The 25,180-nt window shown below is 33.7% G+C and overlaps 3 protein-coding genes across 5 annotated transcripts; 1 reads left to right on the forward strand and 2 right to left on the reverse strand.

The window, feature by feature from the left end:
- Positions 1-4,823: 4,823 nt before the first annotated feature.
- Positions 4,824-8,336, reverse strand: LOC104735488 (cinnamoyl-CoA reductase-like SNL6). 2 transcript variants are annotated; one of them, XM_010455297.3, is made up of 5 exons: positions 7,837-8,336; positions 7,277-7,458; positions 5,809-6,006; positions 5,537-5,690; positions 4,824-5,319 (listed from the first exon to the last, which is right to left on the reverse strand). In XM_010455297.3, exons 1-5 carry the CDS (start codon positions 8,096-8,098, stop codon positions 4,997-4,999), a joined length of 1,119 nt encoding a protein of 372 aa, XP_010453599.1. In that variant the 5' UTR covers positions 8,099-8,336; the 3' UTR covers positions 4,824-4,996. The 2 variants fall into 2 exon arrangements, with proteins under 2 accessions (XP_010453599.1, XP_087338093.1); XM_087481967.1 differs by having other exon boundaries at positions 6,131-7,458; positions 7,837-8,238.
- Positions 8,337-14,268: 5,932 nt separating this feature from the next.
- LOC104735489 (uncharacterized) lies at positions 14,269-15,944 on the forward strand. The gene is made up of 7 exons (XM_010455298.3): positions 14,269-14,634; positions 14,744-14,791; positions 14,903-14,949; positions 15,256-15,322; positions 15,417-15,460; positions 15,602-15,659; positions 15,768-15,944. Exons 1-7 carry the CDS (start codon positions 14,383-14,385, stop codon positions 15,816-15,818), a joined length of 567 nt encoding a protein of 188 aa, XP_010453600.2. The 5' UTR covers positions 14,269-14,382; the 3' UTR covers positions 15,819-15,944.
- LOC109124808 (serine/threonine-protein kinase BLUS1) lies at positions 15,934-21,713 on the reverse strand. 2 transcript variants are annotated; one of them, XM_010455299.3, is made up of 21 exons: positions 21,245-21,713; positions 20,394-20,760; positions 19,926-20,180; positions 19,669-19,793; positions 19,540-19,584; positions 19,363-19,444; positions 19,197-19,265; positions 18,944-19,114; positions 18,793-18,852; positions 18,565-18,633; positions 18,371-18,496; positions 18,185-18,258; positions 17,788-18,048; positions 17,586-17,659; positions 17,429-17,505; positions 17,153-17,278; positions 17,035-17,077; positions 16,878-16,924; positions 16,703-16,764; positions 16,465-16,516; positions 15,934-16,322 (listed from the first exon to the last, which is right to left on the reverse strand). In XM_010455299.3, the coding sequence occupies exons 2-21, from the start codon at positions 20,559-20,561 to the stop codon at positions 16,281-16,283; spliced, it is 2,028 nt and encodes a 675-aa protein (XP_010453601.1). In that variant the 5' UTR covers positions 20,562-20,760; positions 21,245-21,713; the 3' UTR covers positions 15,934-16,280. The 2 variants fall into 2 exon arrangements, with proteins under 2 accessions (XP_010453601.1, XP_087338094.1); XM_087481968.1 differs by having other exon boundaries at positions 19,363-19,439; positions 21,245-21,587.
- Positions 21,714-25,180: the final 3,467 nt, after the last annotated feature.

Here is a 25,180-nt window from a genome sequence, read left to right on the forward strand (position 1 = left end):
TATTTTAGCAGCTGAGTAATAATCTATTCGAATGAGTTAAACTGTTTCCATATGCTTAACTGTTGTTATAAAATCCGCCTAAAAAGTAAAAACTTACGACTTAGGTTAACCAAAACTTACGACTATTATTTGTTATTAGCAGTGTTCAAGAAAGCGGACTAGGCGACCGCCTAGGCGCCGTCTAGACGCTAGACGCTCAGCAGACGCCTAAATGACCGCCTAACCCGCTTAAAATTACATACATTTTATTTTAATATTTATTTTTTATTTTTAAATTACATATAATTAAATTATTATGTTTTATATCTATATACGTAATTATAAACATTTATATGTTGTTAGTATAACTTAAATAAATGTATTTTTCTTACCATTGTTTATAATTTATAAATTTTTTATTTTTATAACATATATTTTAATATAATTATATATATATAATGTTTTATGTTGTAAACGCTTAAACCGCTTAAAAACCGTCTAGGCCCCGACTAAGCATTCTAGGCGCTAGGCGTTGGATCACCGCCCAGATTCCGCCTAGCGTTTTCTTGAACACTGGTTATTAGTTTTGAATATCTATTATTTTACAGGCGATAAATATAAATCATATTAAAAGCCGAGAAATGTGTGATATGTTCAGAGATTCAGCGATTTACGATAATGATATTCAAATAGATACAAATATCTATATAAGTGCAAATTAGTACATACCAACGAGTTAACGAGTAACGAGAATGGGTACTTAAATTTGAAACAAAATAATGATCTCCCAAGCAAAATAGTAGTTTTTTATCGCATTTATACAGTATATAAATATAATACATTTTTTTTTGGTAGGAAGTATATAATACAATATAATAATGTATGAGGGTGGCTAAGTATTTTTAAATGATACGATGATGTAGCTATGACTGGATATATATTTTCAATCAATGAATATATCATACTAATAAGAATATTCGCGTTTTTTTCTAAATAATTCGACTTTATGTACGTGTACAATATATTTAATATATATATATATATATATATATAAAGCTTTTCCTATTTATAGGTATGTTACGTAGTAGCTGAGCATACAAAATTACAGTTTTCTAAGGTTTTAATTTGGTATGATGGCCTATTATAGGCGATTTCTGGAGGAAACCCTTGAGGAATATAAAGAACCGAGAAATGTACTATAGTAAAACATTAATTGGTAAATGGTAAATGGTAAAGGAAAAAAGATTGCTACCTACACTATCCGAGAATGCATGGTAACATATGCCAAGTATAATATTGTACTCTCAACTACACGAAGTAGATGTATTGCATAACTACATGCATGAACTATATGACGTCATGTGGTTAACACCATAAACATACAATTCCGATACACCGGTTGAGTGACTCCGGCGTTAACCAAAATTGACCAAAAAAATATTCTAATTTTTTTTATGTATACTATTAAAAACCAAAAATATTAAATTGCTATATGAAATAGTTTATAGTTTTTTTTAAATTAACACATATTTTATATTATATAACTAAATATTTTGTTTACATCTTTAATGTATACATTCTTATAATTAGTAATTTTTATTTTGAAGCTAAACTAATAGTCAACTTTTTTACAGTCAAATATATTGTTTTGCAAAATCATTTTTTTGATCTTCTATCTTCTATATATTAAAAATAAATATTGTGTTTTTTTGTTGTTTACAATCAAATATATTGCTTTATTAAATAAAAAATGTATTTAAATAAATCAAATAATAAGTTGATGTTTTTAATTGCAATAGAAAAAATTAACTATTATAAGACTGGATGAATTAACATATATACAATATATTTTCTATTGCAAAACTTAATAAAATTGAAATGAAAAAGCCTTAATATTTTTTCTGATATTATAATAATTCTTAATAAAAGTGAATTATAAAAAATTTCAATAGTTCTAATGATTTTGATATGTATTGGGTTTGGTTCTAAGTATTTTTGTTGTAGAAATTTTTTTGTGGTTGAGAATATTAAATAATATTAATTTTCTATTTAGATAAATTAAGTAAGAAGTTGATGTTTTTAAATTAATAATGTTAAAATAAGTAGTTTTCTTATTTGATTTATTACAACAGGATTATCTGGTTTGAATTTAAGTTATAATATCTTATGAATGATTTTTATTTCAATTTTATTTAAGTTTTGGAATTGAAAAAAATGTAACTATTATAAGACTAAATGAATGGAATATATATATATATATATATATATATATATTTATAATATATCTTTATTTTGGATCCATATATATATTTAATTGTAAAACACCATAAATGATTCCTAAATAATTCAATTTTTTTTTTTTGGTTTCTAATACTAAAAACAAAAAAAAATTGTATATTTTTATTGGTCAACATCAGTCAACGCCGGTCAATATTGGTCAACACCGGATTCTGATGAACAGTATACCCGAATAAGATGGTTGTGATGTTGAGCACATGACATCATATAGTTGGTATATGTGGTCATGCAATACATATATTTTGTGTAGTTGAATATACATTTCTAAATTTGGCATGTGTGATCATATATTGTGATATAGTTTGTGTAGATGATTATCTTTTTTCCAATGGTAAACGTTAATGTAATCAGATTTTTTTTTCTTGATCTATTACATTACATGACTTAATTACTCTTAAAAAATGTAGTTTTTGTCTCGAACGGTACTTGATATTATGACTGTGAAATGAAACTATTATTACCTGCGAGTAAAATTCGGAATCAGACATGCATGTAACTTCTTAAGAGTTAAAACTAGCTAGATCTCTCGTTACTTTACAAACAATTACATTGTGATCCCGAATATACGCATTTTAGCAAATAATGTCATATCTTAAATAGAAGTTCGCGAAATATTCCAATTAGCATATAATGGCCTCGACAACATGAGGATTGAAAATTGAACTACAGGGGCGGATCTACATGGAAGGTAGGTAGGGCACGTGCCCACACAACGTTTTAAAATTAGTTTAATTGATGAATAAACAATAATGTAACTTCGCCCATTTGGTTAAGGTTGCCTTAAGCTATAGAAGAGGTTAAGGGTTCGATGCCCATCAGTTGCAGTTTTTTTCTCATTTCAAAAATGTTAAGTTATATTTTCCATGTTTTTTATTATTGTTTTTTTTTTTGGGTTGAATATGATGGGTGGCCAAGACTATTTTTTCTTCTAGCTCCGCCATTACATTATAAAACATTGTTATAGACGATAGTTAGGGGGTCGACACTTCCATGGATCTATTCAAAATTATTAATGTTTGATTATTATTATTTTTTTAACTCTATAAGAAAAAGAAAAAAACAGACTTTCCATTTAAAAAAGTGCTAGTATTGTATATTTGTGTTATAACTACCATAGGCTAGCGGGATTTAATTTAATTAAAGGTTAGATATGTTAAACAGCTTGAAAATTATAGTATTTTTCTCTTAGTTTCACATAGTTGTAATTTGTAAACCGGTTCGAGTTGTGAGTGATAGTAGTATGAAACCATTACTAACGAGTTTTTGTACGAATTTATAGAAATTATCGGAGCTTGGTGTTTGATGAGTCCCGAAGACAGAGAGAATCAAATCATGGGAACTCGGCCCAATTTATGTTGCTTTCCATGCATTTTCACAACAATTTTGTAGTATATCTTTATATATAACACTAAATAAAAAGAACAAATACCTAAATTAGAAAATGTGAATTCATTTACTAATATATTGAGTGACTTCTAAGCAAATCTGTAACATTTCATTACTAAATTTGTGCATAAAACTAAAAGTATGCTAGAGTAGAGTATGCACTCAATTAGGTTGCGTTCAATGATGGATGTAAAGTACGATGGTATTAGTGCCATGAATACGTACATTAAAGTTCATACATTTCAGTGATGCATTGAGGAGTTGGTACATACTACGTAGTTATTGCAGAGTTGGTATATGTTAAATATTCAAATAGTTTAATTTCACACCTTTTTAACTTATTTATTATCAGCATAACTCTCTACAATTGTTGATTACTCCGTGCTTTTAAAAAATTCTTGTTGTGATTTTCCTTGCTTTTGAACTTTTAAAGTATCAGCGTCGTTCACGCCTATTACTCTCTGGTGCTGCCTTTGGCGTGACTTTGTCTTCAAAAACACTTTGCACGTGCATTCGACTCTCAGATCGCCACGTCGGAAACTGAGATGCTCTCTTTTTTCACATAGAAAGATAACAAAAAATAATGGAGAAGAGCAAAAGAAGAGTGTAAACTCGCTTCGCCGCCTGGCTCCACACACATCAGTAGTCGTATTCGTATGTTAATCATTCGTTCTGCTGCTTTTTTACTACGTTCACCAATTATGTAGTCACACGTATTATATACGTACTCAATTGCTCGAATCAATAGCTTGTTGGATGAACTGGATAATTAAACTGGATGAAACCGGTTGCGTGTTGGACGAACTTTTATTAAATCATCTTTAATGTTGAGTTTTCTTTTTGGTTTTAATGCTGAGTTATCATCAGAAGGAAAAAATATTTTCTATGAATCAACCACAGAAGGAAAAAAACAACTTTATATATAATGCAGAATCATAAAACGATTGTCATTTTGCACCGGCCTTAACCAAATTTACGTATTGTTGATATTGTATTTTTTTGGCTCGTTATTGACTTTGACTTATTGTAACTTATCCATAAAAGGAAAAGAAAAAATAACGCTTGAGATTTTTTGTTAATATATAATAAACCTTTCAGCGCATACCACCCGCCCTTTATAACAACCTCCATCCACACAAACCACATTCGCCCAACTACAATTTAACAATAATGGTGACCATTTCTTATATTTTGTCAATACTGATTATTATAATAAAATTTATGATAGTAAAAAAATTAAATAAATACTAATAAAGAATAAGAGCAGACATCACATCATTTAGCTTAGAACTACTCCTTTTAGATTTCTTTTAATATTTTTTGTCGTATTCAGCTAACTCTCATGATAGCAACTTCGTAGAGTTCTTGACATAAGATCTAGTAGCTTTTTATCTGATATTTGTAAATTAGAAGGAGAAGCTTCTTCGTCTGCGTTCCCGTCTGAATCGCTGCTGCTACCGCAAATCTTTTCGATTTGGACACCAATATCTTTAGCAAGATTTTCAGCACCATCTTGAGAGAGAATGGTGTCGAAACAAATGTATCTACCAAAAGCGGTTTTATTACCCAAACCTTCCCACAAGCATACGTGAGCTTTAGCCAACTTGTTCACATCCATTGTCGCTAATAATCCGTGGCTATACATCTCTTTTGCTCCTGAATTTTTGCATAACAAATTGTAAATAAATAAATCAATCAATCAAAAATCAACAACTTGTTAGCTGTCTTTGTCTCTTTATCGAATGGACCACCCGTGAACTACGTACACATATATGATAATACTATGTATATGAAGTATAATATAACATTGTTTTTGGACGGTTGCTTAAGTTTGGATTCATAGTCATTATTATATGGTTCGTTTTTATTTTACCTTTGAGATAAGCCAAGGTTGAAGTGGAGTTACGGTTGAAGAAGTCAGGACCAGTTATAAGAGCAGGACATATAGTTGCAAGCTTTAATCCTTTTGAATCTGCGATTCTCCACGCAGCTTTCTCAGCTTTCAGTTTTCCAAGTGCATACCAAAGCTGTGGAATTAGTGTAAAGAGGTGTTAATTATTATGCTCTTTATAATTGTTTTGAATCCAGCTAGAGCTTAATTATATGGATTCACATGAAAATTATGATTTTCAAAATTTTAATAACCTTATTATCGATACAGAGTTGTTCATCGCTCCAGCTCTCCTCGTTGATAACAGAGTGATCAAGATTGTTGAAGGAACTGTTTTGCAAAGCACATGCTAAGAGAGATGATGTGAAGACACATTTTCTCACTGACGCCGTTCTTGTGCACGCTTTTATTACACTCTCGCTCACTTTTGCTTCTAATTCCGCCATTGATTTCTGCAAAAACGTTAACGATGAAAATGGGTTATATACTTCCATGAGATAACTATAATTGTTAGAACTAGTAATAAAAAAAATTAAGACAGATTGAAAATGATTAAATTATAATAGTACTACGTACTTTTACACAAAAAGTAGGTACTGATTTGTTTGTCATATTTATTGATCTCAATGTGGCCTGATTTTGAGAAAGCAGGGTTTTGGGTACGTGGATTTAGCTTAGAACTACTCCATTTAGGAGCAGACATCATAACGTTTCAATGAATAGTGGCCATATAAGGGGGTTACGTGCTTCACATCGTAATCAGACACTTACACAAACCCTTTTCTAGATAGATGTCCCTGTCAGTAGGTAGACAATTGTAGTTCACAGTAACTCTCATAAACCTATCAATCTAGAAGTGTAGAAATTTTCATAATTTTAATTAAAATACTACATGACTCTCTTGTGGATCAGGTGGTTGAGGATGGAATTTGTCAAATTGTCAACAACAGAAAGAAAAAATAACTCAAAAAAGTAATTAAAAAAAAAAAAGTTCCAATCTATTAAAAAGGAGAAGTGTTGAAATTTCACAATGCAAGAGTTATCACTTAAGTTATGAAGAGCTATCAAAATCTTCCAATGTCAATTGGTTGAAAATGATATTTCTTTCCACGAAAAAAAAGAAGAGAAAACAGAACCCAAGCAAGGAGACAAAAAGATGGTACAAAATCAAGATTTTCGAAAGCAGAAGATTTAAGAGCATTGAAATTTATGGTTGAAAAAAATGTACTTGTCCAACAAACATTCAGAAAAAGTAAGGTACTTGCTACGTGTGACAAAAAATAAAAACGTACCTACCTCAACTCATAACCACTTTACTTTATTAACGAAAAGGAAGAGCCACTAAAAGGTGTTCTAGAAACGAAACCTTGGACAAATCATCTCTAAAAATAAATTTAAATATTCTCTTAACTTGACACATCCACGAAGATACACATTCTCATATTCACACCCTGACACGTTCGCCACTTAACTGTGTGTTTTTTTCAAAACGAAACATAGAAAAATTATACATTTGAAACCCTATTTTTCTGAATGATAATACTCAATAAATAGCATGCCACGAAGAGTTTTAAACTGGATCAATGAAACTACTAACTACTCAAGTCACATGACTCATGTGCATTAAGTTCAGTGTCGTCGTACGTATTCATGAGTATACGTATCTCCATTGTTACACATAACATATTGTCTAGAGGTAGAATGTATGCAAATGAAACATACCGAGTATCCTGCGATTCCAGCGGGATCCACGAACGCACTGGTGTGGAAAACGCCAGCACAACCATCAAACGCTTTAATCAAACTCCCGATCTCTGTTAACCGTGAAACCACTGACGTAATCCTGTTATTAAACGACGCCATTTCAGCGTCAGCTTCCATCTCACTCACTTTCTCTTTATCCTCTGCATTTTCAAAGTGGTGAATTAAAACGAAAAAAAAAATCAAACTTAATTCCTCAAAAAGACTTAAATGGACCATTTCTGTTACTCCAAGCAGAATCTGCAGAGATTTTTTTTTTTTTTTTTACTTATTCTTTATATTCACAACAGACTTTGCGATTTACCAACAACAACAAAAAAAAACCTTGGATAAGTAACTCCAGAATTTAATCTGTTAATCTTTACTCTTCGATTTGTTGACATATGTACTAATACTAACTAAGAATTTAATCTGTTAATCTTGAATTAAGCAAGGAAGGAAACAACATCAAAATACTAAAGGAAACTGAATCAAAATAGTGATTAATTTACCAAATCGAAGAGTAACGATTAAAATTTTACCTGGACAATCAACGACGATTCTTACGGAGTACCCATGAACAAGAAGCCGTTTAACAATGGCACGACCGAGATAAGAGACACCACCAGTAACACACACCAATCTGTTTCCAGTGTCGGAATCCAGATCCATCGCATTTCTTGATTTACCACCACCACCTCGAGAGCCTCCAAATCCGTCGTCGTCTCTCCTCCTTTGCACAGCGGCACACATGAACTCCTTAAGCTCCGCGGAGAACGTCTCTGTCGCAGGTACAATCCTCATAGCCGGAAACAACAACAAATGAACGAGGGTTGAGATTACTCTTCTTTGTTCACTGTCCTCTCTATGAATCTTGTTTCGTTGGCTCTTTTAAGTACACAGAAGGTAGATAGAGCTAGAGAGAGAGAGATACAGAGAGGATTAAGATATGTGGAAGAAGTTATATATATATATAGAGAGAGAGAATGAACAGAGGCCGTTACAAATCACACGAAAAAAGTGTGCTAAAGAGTCTCTTGATATTTCGAAGAAAGACAAGTGTAATAATAATAGTTTGTTACCAAACAACAAAAAAACAAGTGTAATAGAAATCAGCTTTATCGGCTCGGCTTGACTTTCCTTTTATATTATACGATCCCATCTACGGTGTATATTTATTTATATTTTACCTACATATAGTACCAAAATTTTGAATTGGTTTGTTTTTACCAACATGTATAAGTAAAACGTTATGAATTTTTTTTTTTGACATCACCTATAAAGTAGTATCAAGTTTATCAAAAACAAAATTCATGTGTTTTATCGGAGTATGTAGCAAACACGATACTGTATATAATTGTAACAGAAGTTTTTTTAAGAAGATTATGTACTTGCAAAGTTATATTGGTTTTTTTCCCACTTACATTACAAAGTCAGATTTGTCCAAAAAAAAAACATTACAAAGTCAGATAGGTTACAAATAACACAATAAAAACAATTAATTTAGTGAGAGTGGATTTAAACTATAATCGAGTCGCCGTATTACATACATGACTGGTTTGCTTCTACGTGTTTTCGCTCCAAACCGGTTCTTACGGTCAAACACTCAAACTAGTTGACCCCTAATCATAATACGATAGCTAATTGGGTTAATTTGAGGACAGAGAGACTTACTTAACTGAAATGTTCCTAATCCAAGTAAATGGTAGTCTTATCTACAACTAACGTCACAACGTTAAATAATTATTACGTATTTTTATTTATTTAAAACAGAATTCAACCAATGATAAAATAAATATACATATATACAAATAATCAAAAGTTGTTATTTTTTTTATAATAAAATATATTTTTATTTCTGGCGACTAAAAAGTTTATATTTTCTTCTGCCAAATATTAATTAAATCATTTCTTTAAGGATTTTTTTTCTCTTTTTCGCTTGTATGATTGAGTGTAATTTGATGCACAGGAACCAGGGAAAAAAACAAAAAACAGAAATGGTATGAAATTAGACAAAATGTTAAGACCTACCTGCAAATAACTATGGAATGTATAATACATTTGCATATTGTGTGACTACATATATAAGCATATTAGCTGTTACTTAAAGTGTAGATTTGGACATAAACATAACACTATACTATATTTGATGCCATATATATATATATATGTACGTACATATGATTACATGAGTTTGCAATTATATTCGCAGTTACCAATGAAGTGGTGTCACAGAATTGACATATCGTCTTTCATGAATTTCATGAACACATCACTGTTTTCGCTAGGTATAAAGGAATTGGGTGTATCTGGTATTCTGGTGTCATAGAAATATAAAATACTATGATTTTTTCTTGTTTCTTTTTGTCACACAAAACATGATTTAACTATGCATAATTGTACGCTTATATGATTTAACGTGTACAAAATTATCATGTTTACAAATTTCAACAGCGCAGTCTTTCTTTTTAATTAAACACAAGTGAATGAATTGTGCAACACATTGTCACCAACTCTTACTGCTTTATTATATGGTTGCTAGAATTTCTTTAATTTTTTTTTAAAAAGTATAACCTTGCTCTTGCTTAGAAGATCTTGCAAGGCCAAAAACAAAAGGGCAAAATCTACTGCTCATGAAATCATTAAAGCTATTCCACATCATGTCATCTTAAGTAAACCTAATACCACCATCGAGAATAGTAATGAATATATATGACCTTTTGAGACATTCTAAAGATCATCACAATATGATCCGTATAAGGAATTGAATTATAAAATATTATGCTTTATTTTTTACTCTACGAATCACAATCAAAATATAAAATATTTATGAATTAATAAAAATTGACTATCGTAGTCGTCAGCTTCTTAAGCCCACTTTTGGTCAAACAATTAACGAGTGGAGGAAAAATGAAGATACGGAGAAGAGTCGTCAGATTAAAATTTCTGCTTTTGGGTCAACTTAACAAATGCTCTCACCACGAACTTACTATTTAGGTCATGGTAAACGCACGAATATGGTAATTGGTCAAACATTATTGTGTTTGGTTTTTATTTGACGAACATATATTGTCCCATCAATTTCAATTCAAATATGACTTACTCATACATGATTGTATATATTTTCTTTTAAGTATAGAATCAATGTACAAGTCGTCGTATATGACTTACTATTAAAGAAATTATGGTTTAGTCGACAACACTTTAATTTGGAACGGTTAAAAACTTTAAAAGTAAATGATAAATGTTACTACTTAACTACAAATATGTAGAATGACACTATCATCACGAGATAGTGAAATCGTAGAATGATGCAATGGCGTTTTTCCTTTTTCTTTCTGAACGTTTATAAATGCTGCAACATAAACTACAGTTACACACATACTTATTTGATTATAAGATAACCTGTGGATAGACAAATGAAGACAAAAGAATTCTAAGACCCAACCTTCATCTAAAACCAATGCTAGCAATAGAAAATATATTATTATCACGAAAAAGAAACATATCCTAAGATTTTGACCCAAAAAAAAAAAAAAAAAACATATCCTAAGATTTGAAGGTAAGAAAAAAAATTGTATTAAATCAGCATGTTGTTATTTTTTCATAGGGAACACACAATAAAAATAAAACGTAACTGAGAAAAAGGCTACTAAACGGCTCGGCTAAGAGGAAAATCGCGAAAATTAGGACAAGGCACGTGGTGAATGACCAGCAGGCACGCGCCCGTAGTTTATTACTCTCGGACAAATGAGATGGGTAGTTTGATGGTGTGTCGCTAAATTAATAGGCCTGTTTGGGAAGTAAGTAAATGAATTGGCCTTACGTGAAAGCTTCTCGTTGGTAAGTGGTCTTGTTGGCCGAGCCACCTGGTTGGTTCGGTCCGGCTGCGTAACAACCATTTTATACCGTTTTTTTTTTTTCTTTTTGTCGGCATACCGCATTTTATATACAAATCGTCTCAGTCAGTCACATGAGAAACATGTACATTTGTTTTACGGAGAAAGTTGTAGGTTTCGTTTTCAGTCCCTTTGTGGCTATTTTTATTGGTTGCAAACTTGCGACCATATATTTTCATCATACCACTTATGAAGAGGTAGGTTTGGACATTTGATTATTCAGCTTGGATTATGGACAGTCGTTCTATTCGGATTTTAGATTTTTTTGATATTTAAAATTTAGGTTCGATCCAAATAATTTAAATACATTTAATATCATAGATTTAGTTTTCAATTACTTATAGCTATTTATTAGTTTGTAAACTTGTAACCATAAAACGAAAATTTTTTCCTTTGTCCAGGAAAGATTACAAGCGCGAGCTGGCGGGTGGCCGGCTCGACATTTGACCAAAGGTGGGAAAGAGATGATGATTAAGTCGGTGGCCACAGCTGTCCCTACCTTTGTGATGTCTTGTTTTCGGCTTCCGAAAACGGTCACGCGGAAGTTAACTAGTGCGATTTCCAATTTTTGGTGGAGCCCATCAGGGGAGTCGCGGGGGTTACATTGGATGGTTTGGGATAAATTATGTCTCAATAAGCTGGATGGGGGACTGGAATTCCGTTGTTTGGATGACTGTAATACTGCGTTGCTGGCTAAGCAACTTTGGCGGTTGATTACAGTACCGGACTCTCTATTCGCTCGAGTTTTTAAAGGTCGTTACTATAGGCATTCAAATCCTTTGGATCCAATAAAGTCTTACTCACCATCTTATGGTTGGCGGAGTATGGTTTCTGCTCGCTCTCTGGTTCATAAAAGACTCATTAAACGGGTAGGATCCGGTGATTCGATTTCAGTTTGGAATGATCCCTGGATCCCTGCCCAATCCCCGAGACCAGCTTTAAGCAATGGGTTGATTTTAGACCCTATGCTTCCAGTCAAATCTTTCGTTGACAGGAACACCAATTCCTGGAACATGGCTCAGCTCACGGCCACTTTTGTGCCGGAAGATGTTACTATCATTTCGGCCTTACCTATTGGACGGTCGGATTTGCCAGACTTGTTGGGCTGGCATTTCACAAAGACAGGTAAATATACGGTCAAATCTGGGTACAACATTTTACAACAACATAGGGTGTCCAACTCAGGTGGGAAAGACATTGGTCCTCATATTACACCATTACAGGCCTTCGTTTGGACCATTAAGTGTCCTCCTAGAGTTCGTCATTTTATGTGGCAAGCGATTACCGGGTGTGTGGCAGTCTCATCTAACCTCTGGAAGCGCGGGTTGGGTTGTGATACTCAATGTGTGCTCTGTGAAGCTCCGGAGGAGACTATTAATCATGTTTTGTTTGAGTGTCCGCCAGCACGTCAGGTGTGGGCCTTATCTCAGTTTTTGACACGATCAGGGATTTTCCCTTCGGAGTCGGTCTATACTAATATGGATTTTCTTTTTTGGCGGTTTTCGGAGACACCTACTCCAGAGATTTATCCCTGGCTTTTGTGGTATCTATGGAAGGCACGAAATGATAAAATTTTCAGTAACTTGGATCCAAACCCAGAAGCAATTTTGAGGGTAGCGGAGGATGAGTCAAAGGCTTGGTTTTTGGCACAATTAAAGGAGGTGGCTGAGCCTACATCTTTGGTCCCAAGGATATTTCCTGGAGGTGGTAGAGGCTTTTTGAGGGATAGGGATCACACTCGTTTCTTATGCTTTCTAGATGGCTCTTGGAAAGCGACAGATCCATTTGCAGGCCGAGGTTGGTTTTGTTCTCTTCCTTTGGGGGGGGGGGGGGGGGGCTCCCACTATGGGAGCAGCTAATCTCCGGCGTAGTCTCTCCCCACTACATGCAGAGGTCGAAGCCCTCCTTTGAGCGATGCGTTGCATGATTGGAGCGGATAATCAGGATGTTGTGTTCCTTACCGACTGCTCCGACTTAGTGAAGATGGTGTCTTCACCCTCAGAGTGGCCAGCGTTCAAGACTTATTTGGAGGACATTCAAGAAGATAAAGAGGAGTTCACATCCTTCTCGCTGATCCTCATTCCTCGCACGCAGAATGGTAAAGCGGATAATCTGGTACGGCGAGTTCGTTCCGAACCGCATCTTATTACCTTTGTAAACAATGTTCCGTCTCATTGGCTTTAAACCAATCTGATTTGCTGTTGACAAAAAAAAACTTGTAACCATATTTTTGCCCTATAGATGGGTGATTGGTTTGGACTTTTCTTCTAATACTTTAGATAAAAAAACACAGTTAAAACTTTAGATACTGTGATTTAAAAAAATTTGAAATTCTTAAAAATTTTGGTGTTAATAAAAGAACTGATCGTAACAAGAACAAAATAAAATAAAATAGGTTAAAAAAAATTAGGAGACTTGTAAAGCTGCTAAATAACTAAAGTATGATTGGTAAAATTTAAAAAATTAAAACTTAAGAAAAAAATGAAAACCTCTACAGTCCACCAATTACCCCACAAAGAGGTAAGTTTAGGCATTTGGTTATTCGGGTTAAATTCAGTCGGATCTATTTGGGTTTAGTGGTTTTTAAGATTTAGGTTCTATCTAGATAATTAAAAATTTTGGTTTAAGTTTTTGCGAGTTTGTATCTATATTGAAATCCAATTTTAAATTGAAAATGTGTCAATATCATTTCGGGTTGGTTACTTTTTATCCAAAAATATCTAATAGTAGTCAATTACCACAAAATACTTGAAATATTTGAATTTGTATGTAATTTTATAAACCAAATATATCCAAAAAAAAAAATCAAATTACCCCCACACACATACACAATTGTATTTATATCACTTGAATATACTCAATTCTACCCAAATTACCCGAATGTATATAAATAAGGTATCCCCAACTACATGTATATATGTGACTAATATATTTTAAGAAGATATATAATATGAATATGTGAATAATATATTTATATATATAGTCGGTACAATGTGAGTTTAGTTCCGGTTCTTCGAATCCAAAGGTTTAAGTTTCGTTCGCATATTATACTGGTTTCAGTTGAGATTTGGAATCTCCAGTTCCGGTTTTGTTTTTGGAGAGGAGTTAACTCCAAGTTCCTTGAAGAACAGAAAACAAAAAGCAAAAGGTTCAAATCCAATTAATTTATCGTCGTATAAAAAGGAAATCATGGAGAAAAAGGATTATTGGGCTTTTTGTTATCAAGTGTTAGTGGGCTTAATATCTGTTTTAAGAGTTTTTCTCCAAACGTTGCCGTTTTTGACCGGAGACCAAAACGCTTTTTGCTTCTCTCTCTTCTCGTCGGGTGAAGTTCTCCGGAGGAAAAAGAAGAAGAAGAAGAAGAAGAGCAAAGAACTGAGAATGGAAAGCTTAGACACTAATTTTCCTGTGCGCCATAGAAAGATCTCCTTTGAAAGTAAGGTAATTTTGAAAAAAATCTATCGAAAGAATTTTCATTGGGATTTTGCCGAGATCAAAAACACAGTCAGATCTCTCTCGAGAGTAATTTTTATAGTGTTTGTTTTGAAAGGGAAACAAGACAGAGATTGTGATCTGCAGCTATGAAGATCATATCCTTGTGAGTGGTTCTTCTGTGTGTATGATGAGAGGTTTACTTATTTTTGATGTTTTTAAGTCATAGTAGTTTTTGTCTCTCTGAACCTCTCAACATATGACTTTTGTTTTTCAGGTCATAGCAACACAGATTGGAGCCTTGGGAACTATATTGCACGCAAGGTCTCTCATAATATAATTTCATCATTCTACTGTTTTTGTTTCTTCTTCTTCTTCTTCTTCTTCAGGGGTGACATCTGAGTTATATGATGCCTAATGATGCTTCTTCTTAGGGAATGATCTTGAGTAGTAGTGTTCTTGAATTTGTTCTTCAGTCTCAATATAATCTGAATTAGTTGTTGTTCATGCTTCTAAGATTATTCTTGAGGAATGAAATTTGCGCGTTCTTGATTTTGCTCAGTCTATCACTTTAGCGACAAACTATATTGGTTAAGAAAATCTCTGAGTGATGTGTTTCTTTGTTGACAGGAAGGAACAAGGGATGTCTGTTGAACCAACATTTAGTGTTTCAGTGATATTCGGAAAGCGAGATGAGGTAAAAAAAATATATCATATCCTACTTTAGTACATTCATAATTTTCATATCAGCTAACTGAAACATTTTTTGCACATTATGATGTTTCTTGAAGCCAATGCTGACAGCAACTGCTCGAAGACTCATTGAACACATAAGGTCTCTCTCTCTCTCACACCTTCAATCTTTGCATCTTTCTCATTCCTTTTTGTTTTGTTTTCTGTTGTCTGATTAAAGATGGAACACTAGAAAGTGCTCATCAAAATCTCATAGTGATGCAATCTCTTTTGAACTCTTCAGTTCTGTTGTTCCCTCGAAGCCTCTGGTTCTTTCACTGGGTCTCAAAGATCATTCTGCGGTACATTAACATTTTCTTAGAAACATTTATTTGATTCCTGGAATAATATACGAAAAGATTAAACAATGGTACTTAGAGATTCTGTGTGTGTGTGTGTGTTTTTTGTAGGAGACGTTGAAGGAAATAGTTACGACTGTGATTGAGAATCGCATTTGGTAATGCTTTTTTTTGTATCAATTTAGAGGATAGCGCAAAGATGTTTTATGTTTTACATTCTTGGTTGATATAATTAGCAAGGGGAGATTTGGACAAGTTATGTTAATTATTAAAAGACTTTTCAAACAACCACACTTCCATTTTCTTCACACATAAAACATAATTAAACAAAGAAAATAATAGTGTTTTGTATTCATAGCACATCATAGATCACACACAAAGGTGGCTAAAAGGCAAACTGGGATAACCTCCCCAAAAAGAAGAAAAACGTTGTCGCAGTTGGCACATAATAATAAGGAAGGAACTTGTCAAATAAATTATACAGCCAATAAATATAGAACACACAAATTTCTCTCTTTCTTCTTTGCCGTGAAAGGGGAATTTTGTGTTTTTTTGCTCAAGATCCCTAGTTTCATCCCTGAGCCTGTGACTTCTGTTGTTCTTGTCTCAGATGACTTATGAGACTCAATCATTTCTGTGTGTTAATGCGTTCAACTGATTCTCCAACTGCAGACCATAAGCAAAATATCATCATTTAGTACGATGAGTATGTGAAGTTTGTTTCTTCAATACTGCCTATATGTTTTTAAGATCCTATCTCAAAAGCAATCGATAGTGAATGAAGTTTATATGATCTCATAAGACAAACCTGCCCATTTCTCTGCTTTTGTCTCTTTAATTCTTCTGTTAGGCTCGAAAAGCTGTAAGATCAAAAAGATGATAAGAAAACTAGTAATTTAATGTTGATGTTAAGTAACAACAAGAACGTTTTAGCTTGGTCACGTTGATTCGCAACATATAATCACCTTGAGACATTTCATATTTAATCTCATGATTAGTAATCAGGATTTTGGTGAAAGAAAGAGGTGGCGGATACATGTATGTACCTTTGTTGTAGTAACATGACTTGGGACTGGAGTTCTCTCTCTCGTGGCGTTGCAGGAGGTGTCTACATATAGATGATATCAAATTCAGTTTGGTGAATATTCAATATATATGAACAAGATCTGAATTGATGAAAAATTAAAAAACAGTCTCCTTTTATTCATCATGTTCTTTTACCTGCAATAGCTCATCGACGCTTGTCTCAGGTGATCCAGGTTGCTTGGCTACGAAATGAGGACAAAAACAAACTCAGATCATTTATGTTGACTTCTTCAACAAAAAAGGAAATATGAGATCCTAGGGAAAATCAATCTGATGATAGAATTATTAGTACCAGAGGTTTGCTCCACGTATTTGATTAGTCTCAAAATCTCTTCCTGCCACGAGAAGAGTATATAACTAACGCGAGTAATGACTGTAAAAGTAATTTTCCTTATGGATTTAAAATTTACCCGTTGCATGGCGTTTTGCTGCAAAATCGACTGAACTGATGGGAGGATTGATGCCGACGTAGCATTGAGGGAGCTCGGGCTGCTTGAACCTCCACCAAATGGTGTGAGTGTAGAGTTTGTCGGTCCCTAATTGTACCAAAAACAGAAACACATCTTCAGTTTTCTCAGACATAATTAAAGTGTTCCACACATTGCTCTTTTTCTCTGGAAAGACTATATAGTTTCAACGAAAATTAATAAGCACATGAAGGTTATAGACTACAGTACTTGTTATACCTTAGGACTCAGATCTGCTGATGTGACCTTAAACCGTCCCTTGTGTTCCACATGCGGGACTTCTGTCGTCTCGTCCACTACATAAAAACATATTTAAATTGAAGAATCCACACGAATTACATGTAGAATAATGACTAATGAGCAGATGGGAGGTTACAGGAATCTCTCTTTGTGCGATACAATGATCCACTGTAGCTCCGTTCTGTTTGATATCTACGCTGTTGAAACTCCCTGCAGAAGTAAGTCAAAGTGGCTTCTAACATTAACTCATCATTCAAGTTCATAGAGCAAGAGCTTCAAAGTCAATGAAGCATGCTTACATAGGTTGAAACACTAATATAAGTACTGAGAATCCTAACCTGTCAGCATCATTTGTGATTCTTTTTGGAGAAAAGGTACTCTCCGGTATAATTGAACCGCTCAAAAACTTTTTCTGTTCGGGAAAGACATGACGTGGTAATGAAGTGTTTTGCGCTGCAGTGTCCTCTTCACTCGTGGTATTGGCCAGAGATCCTATGGAAGCCTTAGTTACAAGCTGTTGTCCAGAATTTACTAGATTTGCTTCTTTCCAATCAGGAGTAGTTGCGTTATCCTCGTCCTCGTTGATATCAAAGCAGCCTCTGCATCATCGCACAGGTAGAGAATATATATTACTCAATGAAACCATCATATGTGCCAGGTGCGTATAGAGTTTCAATACGATAATATCCCAACATGTAGGACCTAGAAAATAGAGACATAGAGAATGTGATGTACTTGAGTGCTTGAAGAGGCTTTATTGGAAATGAGGCGAAAGAACTATCTAGATCATGAATATCGTTCAGTTCGTCCTGAAACGAAAAAAGGAAACAAAGCAAGACCTGTTGAGTTGACAAAAGATCACCATATATGGATTCCCAAAAGCAGGCAGATAAGAGTATAGAGAATCGTTTTAAATCATACATCCTGACTAGGAGCTGTTGCTGAGCTGCTAGCCCTTTCTGGGGAAAGTACAGATTCTTCCTGTCTTTCACATTGCTTTCGGTTGAAGTCGGGCTCTTCAGCATGTGAACTATCATCATCCGAGATCTACAAGGCTAGCAAAATTAGTCCCCTATCCTATAGAATTAATTAAATTAGAAAAACTATTAACTTACAAGGGCAGCTTGAGTTTTTAGGTCCTCGAGATTAAAATTCCAAGCGCTTATTCCCCTTATATATTCTTGCTGCAGAGAATTAGAAAGTTAATTTAAAATTAATTCAAACACATAATTAAACTTAACTACGAGAAGATGTTTTTTGCATTTCTCAGGCTAAAAAATTTAGCAGCTTAAAGACTTATTGCAGAATATTGCCCAGAAGAGGGTGTGAGTCCTAATCCTTGCCTGTGATAAGTGCGCTTCATATTCAGCTTTGTTTTGCATTAGGAGATCAGCTTCCTTTGACTGAAAGAAAGAATTCACATATCAATCAAGCTTTTCCAGCAATTTCCTTCTCAGCGAGAGACAGAATGAGTTTGAAGGATAGGCCAGAGACCTTTATTTGTCTATAGCGATCACCTAATGGAGGAAGACCATTTAGAATTGTTTTAACCAGGTAATCTGCCGGACGTGCTTGTTTGAAAAAAGGGTGTTTTAAAAGTTTTTCTGAAGTTGGACGCTTCTTTGGGTCCTTCACCAGGCATGTACCCACCATTTCCTTGAAGGCCTGTTTAACGCAAAGCAACAATTAAGGAAAGAAAACACGACAAGCTCAGATGATACAAACAAATTAGTGACCAGTCACGCACTTTTGAGAATCTTTTGTCTCTCTCGTAGTCAAGTCCAGGAGGTGCATTTTGTAAGGTCATCAGCAACACCTACCGGTGATTACCAGAAAATGAAAATACACAAATAAGTAGCAGATAACAGTGAATGAAGATGTATACAAATCAAATAACAACATCATAACTTTACCTTCATTGGCGGATACTTGGAAAAAGGGGCATGGCCATGTGCCAGTTCAAGTGCCGTTATTCCAAATGACCATACATCTGCTCTGTGACAGGGAAATATATTAGACAAAACACCTGCTTAGGGGGAAGTAAATTTTTCAGTGTAAATGCAAAATTTAGAATTTATATTTTCACTTACTTGAAATCATATCCATGTAGTTGCTGCATGACTTCAGGAGCCATCCTGTGCAGAAACAAGAATTAATCATAATTTCTGTCTAAGATGTATTTGCATGTGTCCACAGAACATGGCATTACTAAAAAGTACCAGCACGGAGTCCCAACAAATGTATTTCTGGAACGTTGTCTATCTCCTGTATCAAACATGCAAGCTGATACTCCAAAGTCTGCTAACTTAACGGCACCATTGGAGTCCAATAAAATGTTTCCAGCCTGCAAAGGAAGCCATCTGTATTGATAAAAACGATAACACATTCCCACCACTTAATAGAGGAGAGCAATCAACCAAACCGGCCTTCATCGAAAGATAATTGAGGAATGTAAGAAGATAATGCAAGCATATACCTTCACATCCCTATGAATATGCCCATGAGCATGAAGATATACAAGAGCTTTCAGAGTCTCACGAAGTAAAGTAGCGATAACAGGTTCCTCAAATCCATCTTGATACGAAGACTTTATTATATGGAGACAGGATCCTCCAGCCATGTAAGGCATCACAACCCAAAGCTGATGTCCAGTGGTAAATGAGCAATGAGCTTGCAACACATTTGGATGGTTGATCAGACTCATTGTTTGCACTTCTCTCCGGATCCCATCCTACAAACAATTCAGTTCTTATTCATTCGGATCAACAGAGACACGAAATCCATGGTGTACATAACTACAATGTGACAGATTAATAAGGTGTTCTAAGGCAATTGAACTACGATTAGACTCGCTATATGCAGTGGTAAACCATGAAACAGATAAAATAATAACAAGAGAAGACTAGAGAAAATATATTCGAAAAGTACACTGGCAAAGACGTACCAGATCGTTGTTGCACTTTTCCAGATCAAGAACCTTGATAGCAACAACCACATTAAGAGGTATACACAAAGCTCGGTGCACAGTCGCACTGACACCATCTCCAATTTCTTCACATAACTTGTAATCTTTTGCATTGAGAGGAAACTTTTTCTCTGAAACCGACTCCATTATTTTGTCGTCTTGTTGGATATGCTACACACCTTCGACCCCGTTATGTTTCAAGAAATTTACAAGAGAGGTCGACAAACGAGAGCATCAAATTGTGTGTGGTTTCTTCCAATTCGCCAGCATTTTACTATTCTTCAAGGCCGAGCAAATGCGGAAACGTCATCAATGCCATAAAACACCCCAAAAACATAAACCGTATCTGCGCAACAGAGCGATTCCAGTCAAAATGAAGAACAAGTATTCATGTCATTCAAAATTGATAGCACAGCGGAATCCAAAATCCGAAAAACATATCAATCAACTCAGAAACATCTTCTTCTGGGATACAAGCATCTATAATGTACAAACTGATACCAATTTTATAACTCATAGTTTCCACATTCGTTCTCGTTGCTAAACAACTTTAAGAATTCGATTTATGCAAAAAAACTTTTACCAGACATCTACAAATATAGAAGCGCATTGAGATTTCTTCTACGCCGCACAATTGATCATCACCATATCTCTCAGTCAGATTTGAGAAAACGAAAAAAAAAAAAAAAAAACCAATCATGGAAATAGAAACTCAATAGAGATGAGGAAGAGAAACAAAATCTGAAAAATCCTACCATTACAGAAACGAATACGAATTCGAAAGCAAAAAGAAAGAAAAAAACAAATCTGGGAGAAGAAACAACGCTGACCTCAAGTCGAATCAAAGGCGGCTTAACTTAAGCTGACTTCTCCTTGCTGCTGCTGCTGCTGCTCCTTGTAATATGCAGAAAACGAAAGCGACGTAGACACCGCCGTCGATTGCGGCGGAGCTTAATAATCTGCGATCGATCCGCTAAAGGAGACAAAAATGATTTGAATTGAAGGCACGAGAATAAAATTAAGAATCTCTCGCTTTCTAATCTTCTCGTTATCGACTTCTTCTTTCCTCTCCAGTCTTCCTCTTCCTCTTCTTTGCGTTGGCGTTAGCTTTTCTGTCGTCTGGTTTTTGCTTAGCAGAAAGAATCTCGAGGGGGAAGCCAAGAGAAACGGTTTAACCGTGTCAATATCAATAACCGTGTTTACTGGTTTAGATTGTTTACCGGTTTTCGGTTTAGATTTACCAATTCACAAAATTAGTCGAATTGGACATTTGTACGGTACAACTTGTACTTTTTCACTTTAGATGTGAGATAGACAGATACTACTACTATAATAGTATTTTACCGATTTTTATAATAGAAATACCCTAATATAACACTAATACAAGTTTTATGGACAATTATAGCACACATTCCATAAATTTTTAAAAATAGCATTATTTAACATATTAAAATATTTAAAATTAATTTTTAGATTTTGTTTTTTAGATTTTGTTTTTTAGGTTTGAATTCTCAATTTCACATTTAGGGTATAGTTTACAGGGATAGGGTTTAGTATTTTGCATTTAAAATTTAATTTAAAAAAATTAATTAGTGCTATTTTTTAAATTTTAGAGATATTGTGCTAGTTTTGGAAAAAAAAAACTTATTTTGATGCTATTTTTGAGAATCTCTCTTTTTATAACTTCTTGTATTATTTTCAAAAACTTTTGAGGATAATAAAATTATCATTTATGATTAAAAAGTGACTATTAATGTCATTCCTAGATGAGATCGAATAGTACCTACATATATACTAATTTAACAAAACTTTTTCATTTTCAGATTGATGTAGTAATTGAATTATCATGATTCATGACCTAGCCAGTTTACCGAGTGCTGAACCGAACTTTCGGTTTGTTTCCGGTTATGTGAATCGACAAATATCGTACCGATACTCTATATTAAGAAAAAAAAATGGAGTAGAACATATCGGGCTGGCGAAGAGATGATTCATGATTGATTCACAAGGAGGAGGTGTTGCTGGGGTCAACCCCTTGTCTTGATTGGGTGGAAATTGCTTTCACGATAACTATTTTATTTATATATAAGCCAATAATAACCAAAGGAACAAACAAACCAAGTCATTGGTTAAAGTAATTAAACAAAATTCGTTAAAAAACTTGCTAATTAGCGAAGAAAAAAAAACTAATAATTGAACTTAAGTCAAATAGTTTTGCATAAATTTTATTACAACTGATCACGGTTGATGTTGACAAAATTAAACTTTACTACAGTTGAAAAGAAGGAGAAAAAAAAGTTGATTGCACTTTCCTAATATCTTTCTTCGCATGTGCTTGGAAAATAACATGGACTACAATATTCTCAGATTATAATTGTATACTTTTTATGATGGAAATAACTCTTTTCATATATGCTTTAACATATTTAAATGAGACCACATATATGGGGATCTTCTAGGTGTAACCTAAAGTATATATAAACAATTAGATGATTAAAACTAGGTCTATTCGCGTTCTGATTAAATCTATTGTTCAAATCGGACTATGCACTGCAGATATGACTTTAATTAGAACGAGTGGTTAACACACGTTATGATGATTCATAATTAGAATTCGGAATAATACTTATAAATTGATTCTTTAATGTTTTTTTTTTAAAGATCATAGCTTTTAATAAAAAATAACACATACAGTATAAGTGAAAAAATTTAATCCACAAGACAAACTCTACTATGTTCAGTATCGACGTTCAAACTCTAGTATGTTCAATATCAATAATCAATGTAATATGCAAATTCTACAAGAATAAAGCAGAGAATTCAATCTACCATGTGTATATAAAAAGAAACTTTCGTGCATATATATATATATATATATATATACGTATACTATCTGCTGAGATTCTCTATCTTGAAGAAAAAATTATATATGCTCTAAATTTTTTTCTATACATGAATATACGACATGTAGATCAAGAGAACATGCCAATATAATGTTCAATAATGATCTTGTTCGAGGAGATGGATATTAACAAGTGGACTAATTAATGCTTATTTTGTTATGCCCAACTTGAGTCGAACAAGAATGCATAACATAGTAGATAATAAAGAAAATTTCACAAATCACGTCCAAAAAAAAACATTTTCTTTGGTGAATTAACAAAATCAATCTCACTTTTCACACAATAGCCACCTTAAAAAAAGAGACAAAAATATCCTGTAACTAAAAAATTATAGTTTGGTGTCATTACTCAAAGGTGTCTTGTTCGGTTAATTAAAAAATAAAAATATAAATTGAAAGTTATCTTAAGTATTTGGTTCTTCTTCCTTCGCATAAAAAATAGGAAACTGAGAGAACAATAGTAAGAAATTTCGATGAAACAAAATTGTGTTTAGCAATCCAGGAAGAAGAAGAAGAAGAGGAGGAGAAATATTTTGATTTGCTGTGTAGAACTCCGGCGAGGAGAAGAAAAGAAAAATGATTCTGATTTGCTTTATTGGTTTTTCCAAACACTTTAAAAACTCAAAAAATTTAGTTTTTTGAATTTAAAATATGCTACTATATGTTAGATTTACAAGGTTTAGGTGTAAATTACATTAAACTGTAAAGAAAAACAAGGTTCAAGAGGAGCTGTGAACATGGCTGCAATATTAGGGTTGCAGAAGATACCAATGTTGAAGAAGAGTGCAAAAATACAATTTTATCCTCTATTAAAAACAGTTTTATGGACGTACACATTAAACAAAAGAACATAATGGACGTACACCAAACTATTACATACATTAAACAAAATATTATGTACACCAAACTATTATGTGTATAATTCCGGCGTGTTTGGATGTGTTAGAAGATTTAATGAGTTTGAGTGTGTATAATTCCAGCGATAAGAAGAAATGGAGGAAAATTTCGGTGAGTTTTGGTGTGTAGAACTCCAGTGAGAAGAAGGGGAGGAAATTTCTGATGTGTATGGGTGTGTAGAACTCTGGCGAGAAGAAGAAAAAGAGAAAATTTCCGGTGAACAACAACGACAATATTAGCTAGGGTTGTAGAAGAAGATATGTTAAAGATGACTACAAAATTACAATAATGTCATTCATTAAAACGGATTTGTGGACGTACACTATGCAAAAGAACGTTATGTACGTACACCAAACTGCAACATACACTAAATAAAAGAATGTTATGTACGTACACCAAACTGCAACATACATAGCTTATATTTTTTACACTTCTATAACTATGTTCAACGATGGGTTTGACACCTCTATAACTATGTTCAACGGTGAGTTTATTTGTAATTGTGAGAATACAGTGAGAGAATGTGTTATTGCTTCAGTTATACATATCTTTATGTGTGATTGTTTCACTTCTCTCCCTAATTAGTCTCAAACAATATTGAATGACATAGTTCGTTTTATGATGATTGCCATCGCATTTCTCACATAAGTACATGTTTTGAATGTTACATTAAAATAACTGGTGTACGTACATGTTTTGAATGTTTTGTTTGTAAACAACTTGTGTGTTCATATGTACGTACACATTCATATGTACATACACATATATATGTATGTACATTAAAATAACTTGTGACCACTAGTGAGGTATTGTAGGACATGATTTCAAATGTCAATGTAGTTGTCGACATTGTTGATTTTTTTATGTTTCATTAGTTAGCTTCAAACCTGCAATTGGGGTACGATTGCCGGTGAAAATGCAAGCATTTCTCTCATGGCAAATTGTATAAACCGCTGGTTGAGCTGCA

This window comes from Camelina sativa, chromosome 13 (genome assembly GCF_030686135.1).
Source record: "Camelina sativa cultivar CO46 ecotype springtype chromosome 13, ASM3068613v1".
NCBI classification, from domain to species: Eukaryota; Viridiplantae; Streptophyta; class Magnoliopsida; order Brassicales; family Brassicaceae; genus Camelina; species Camelina sativa.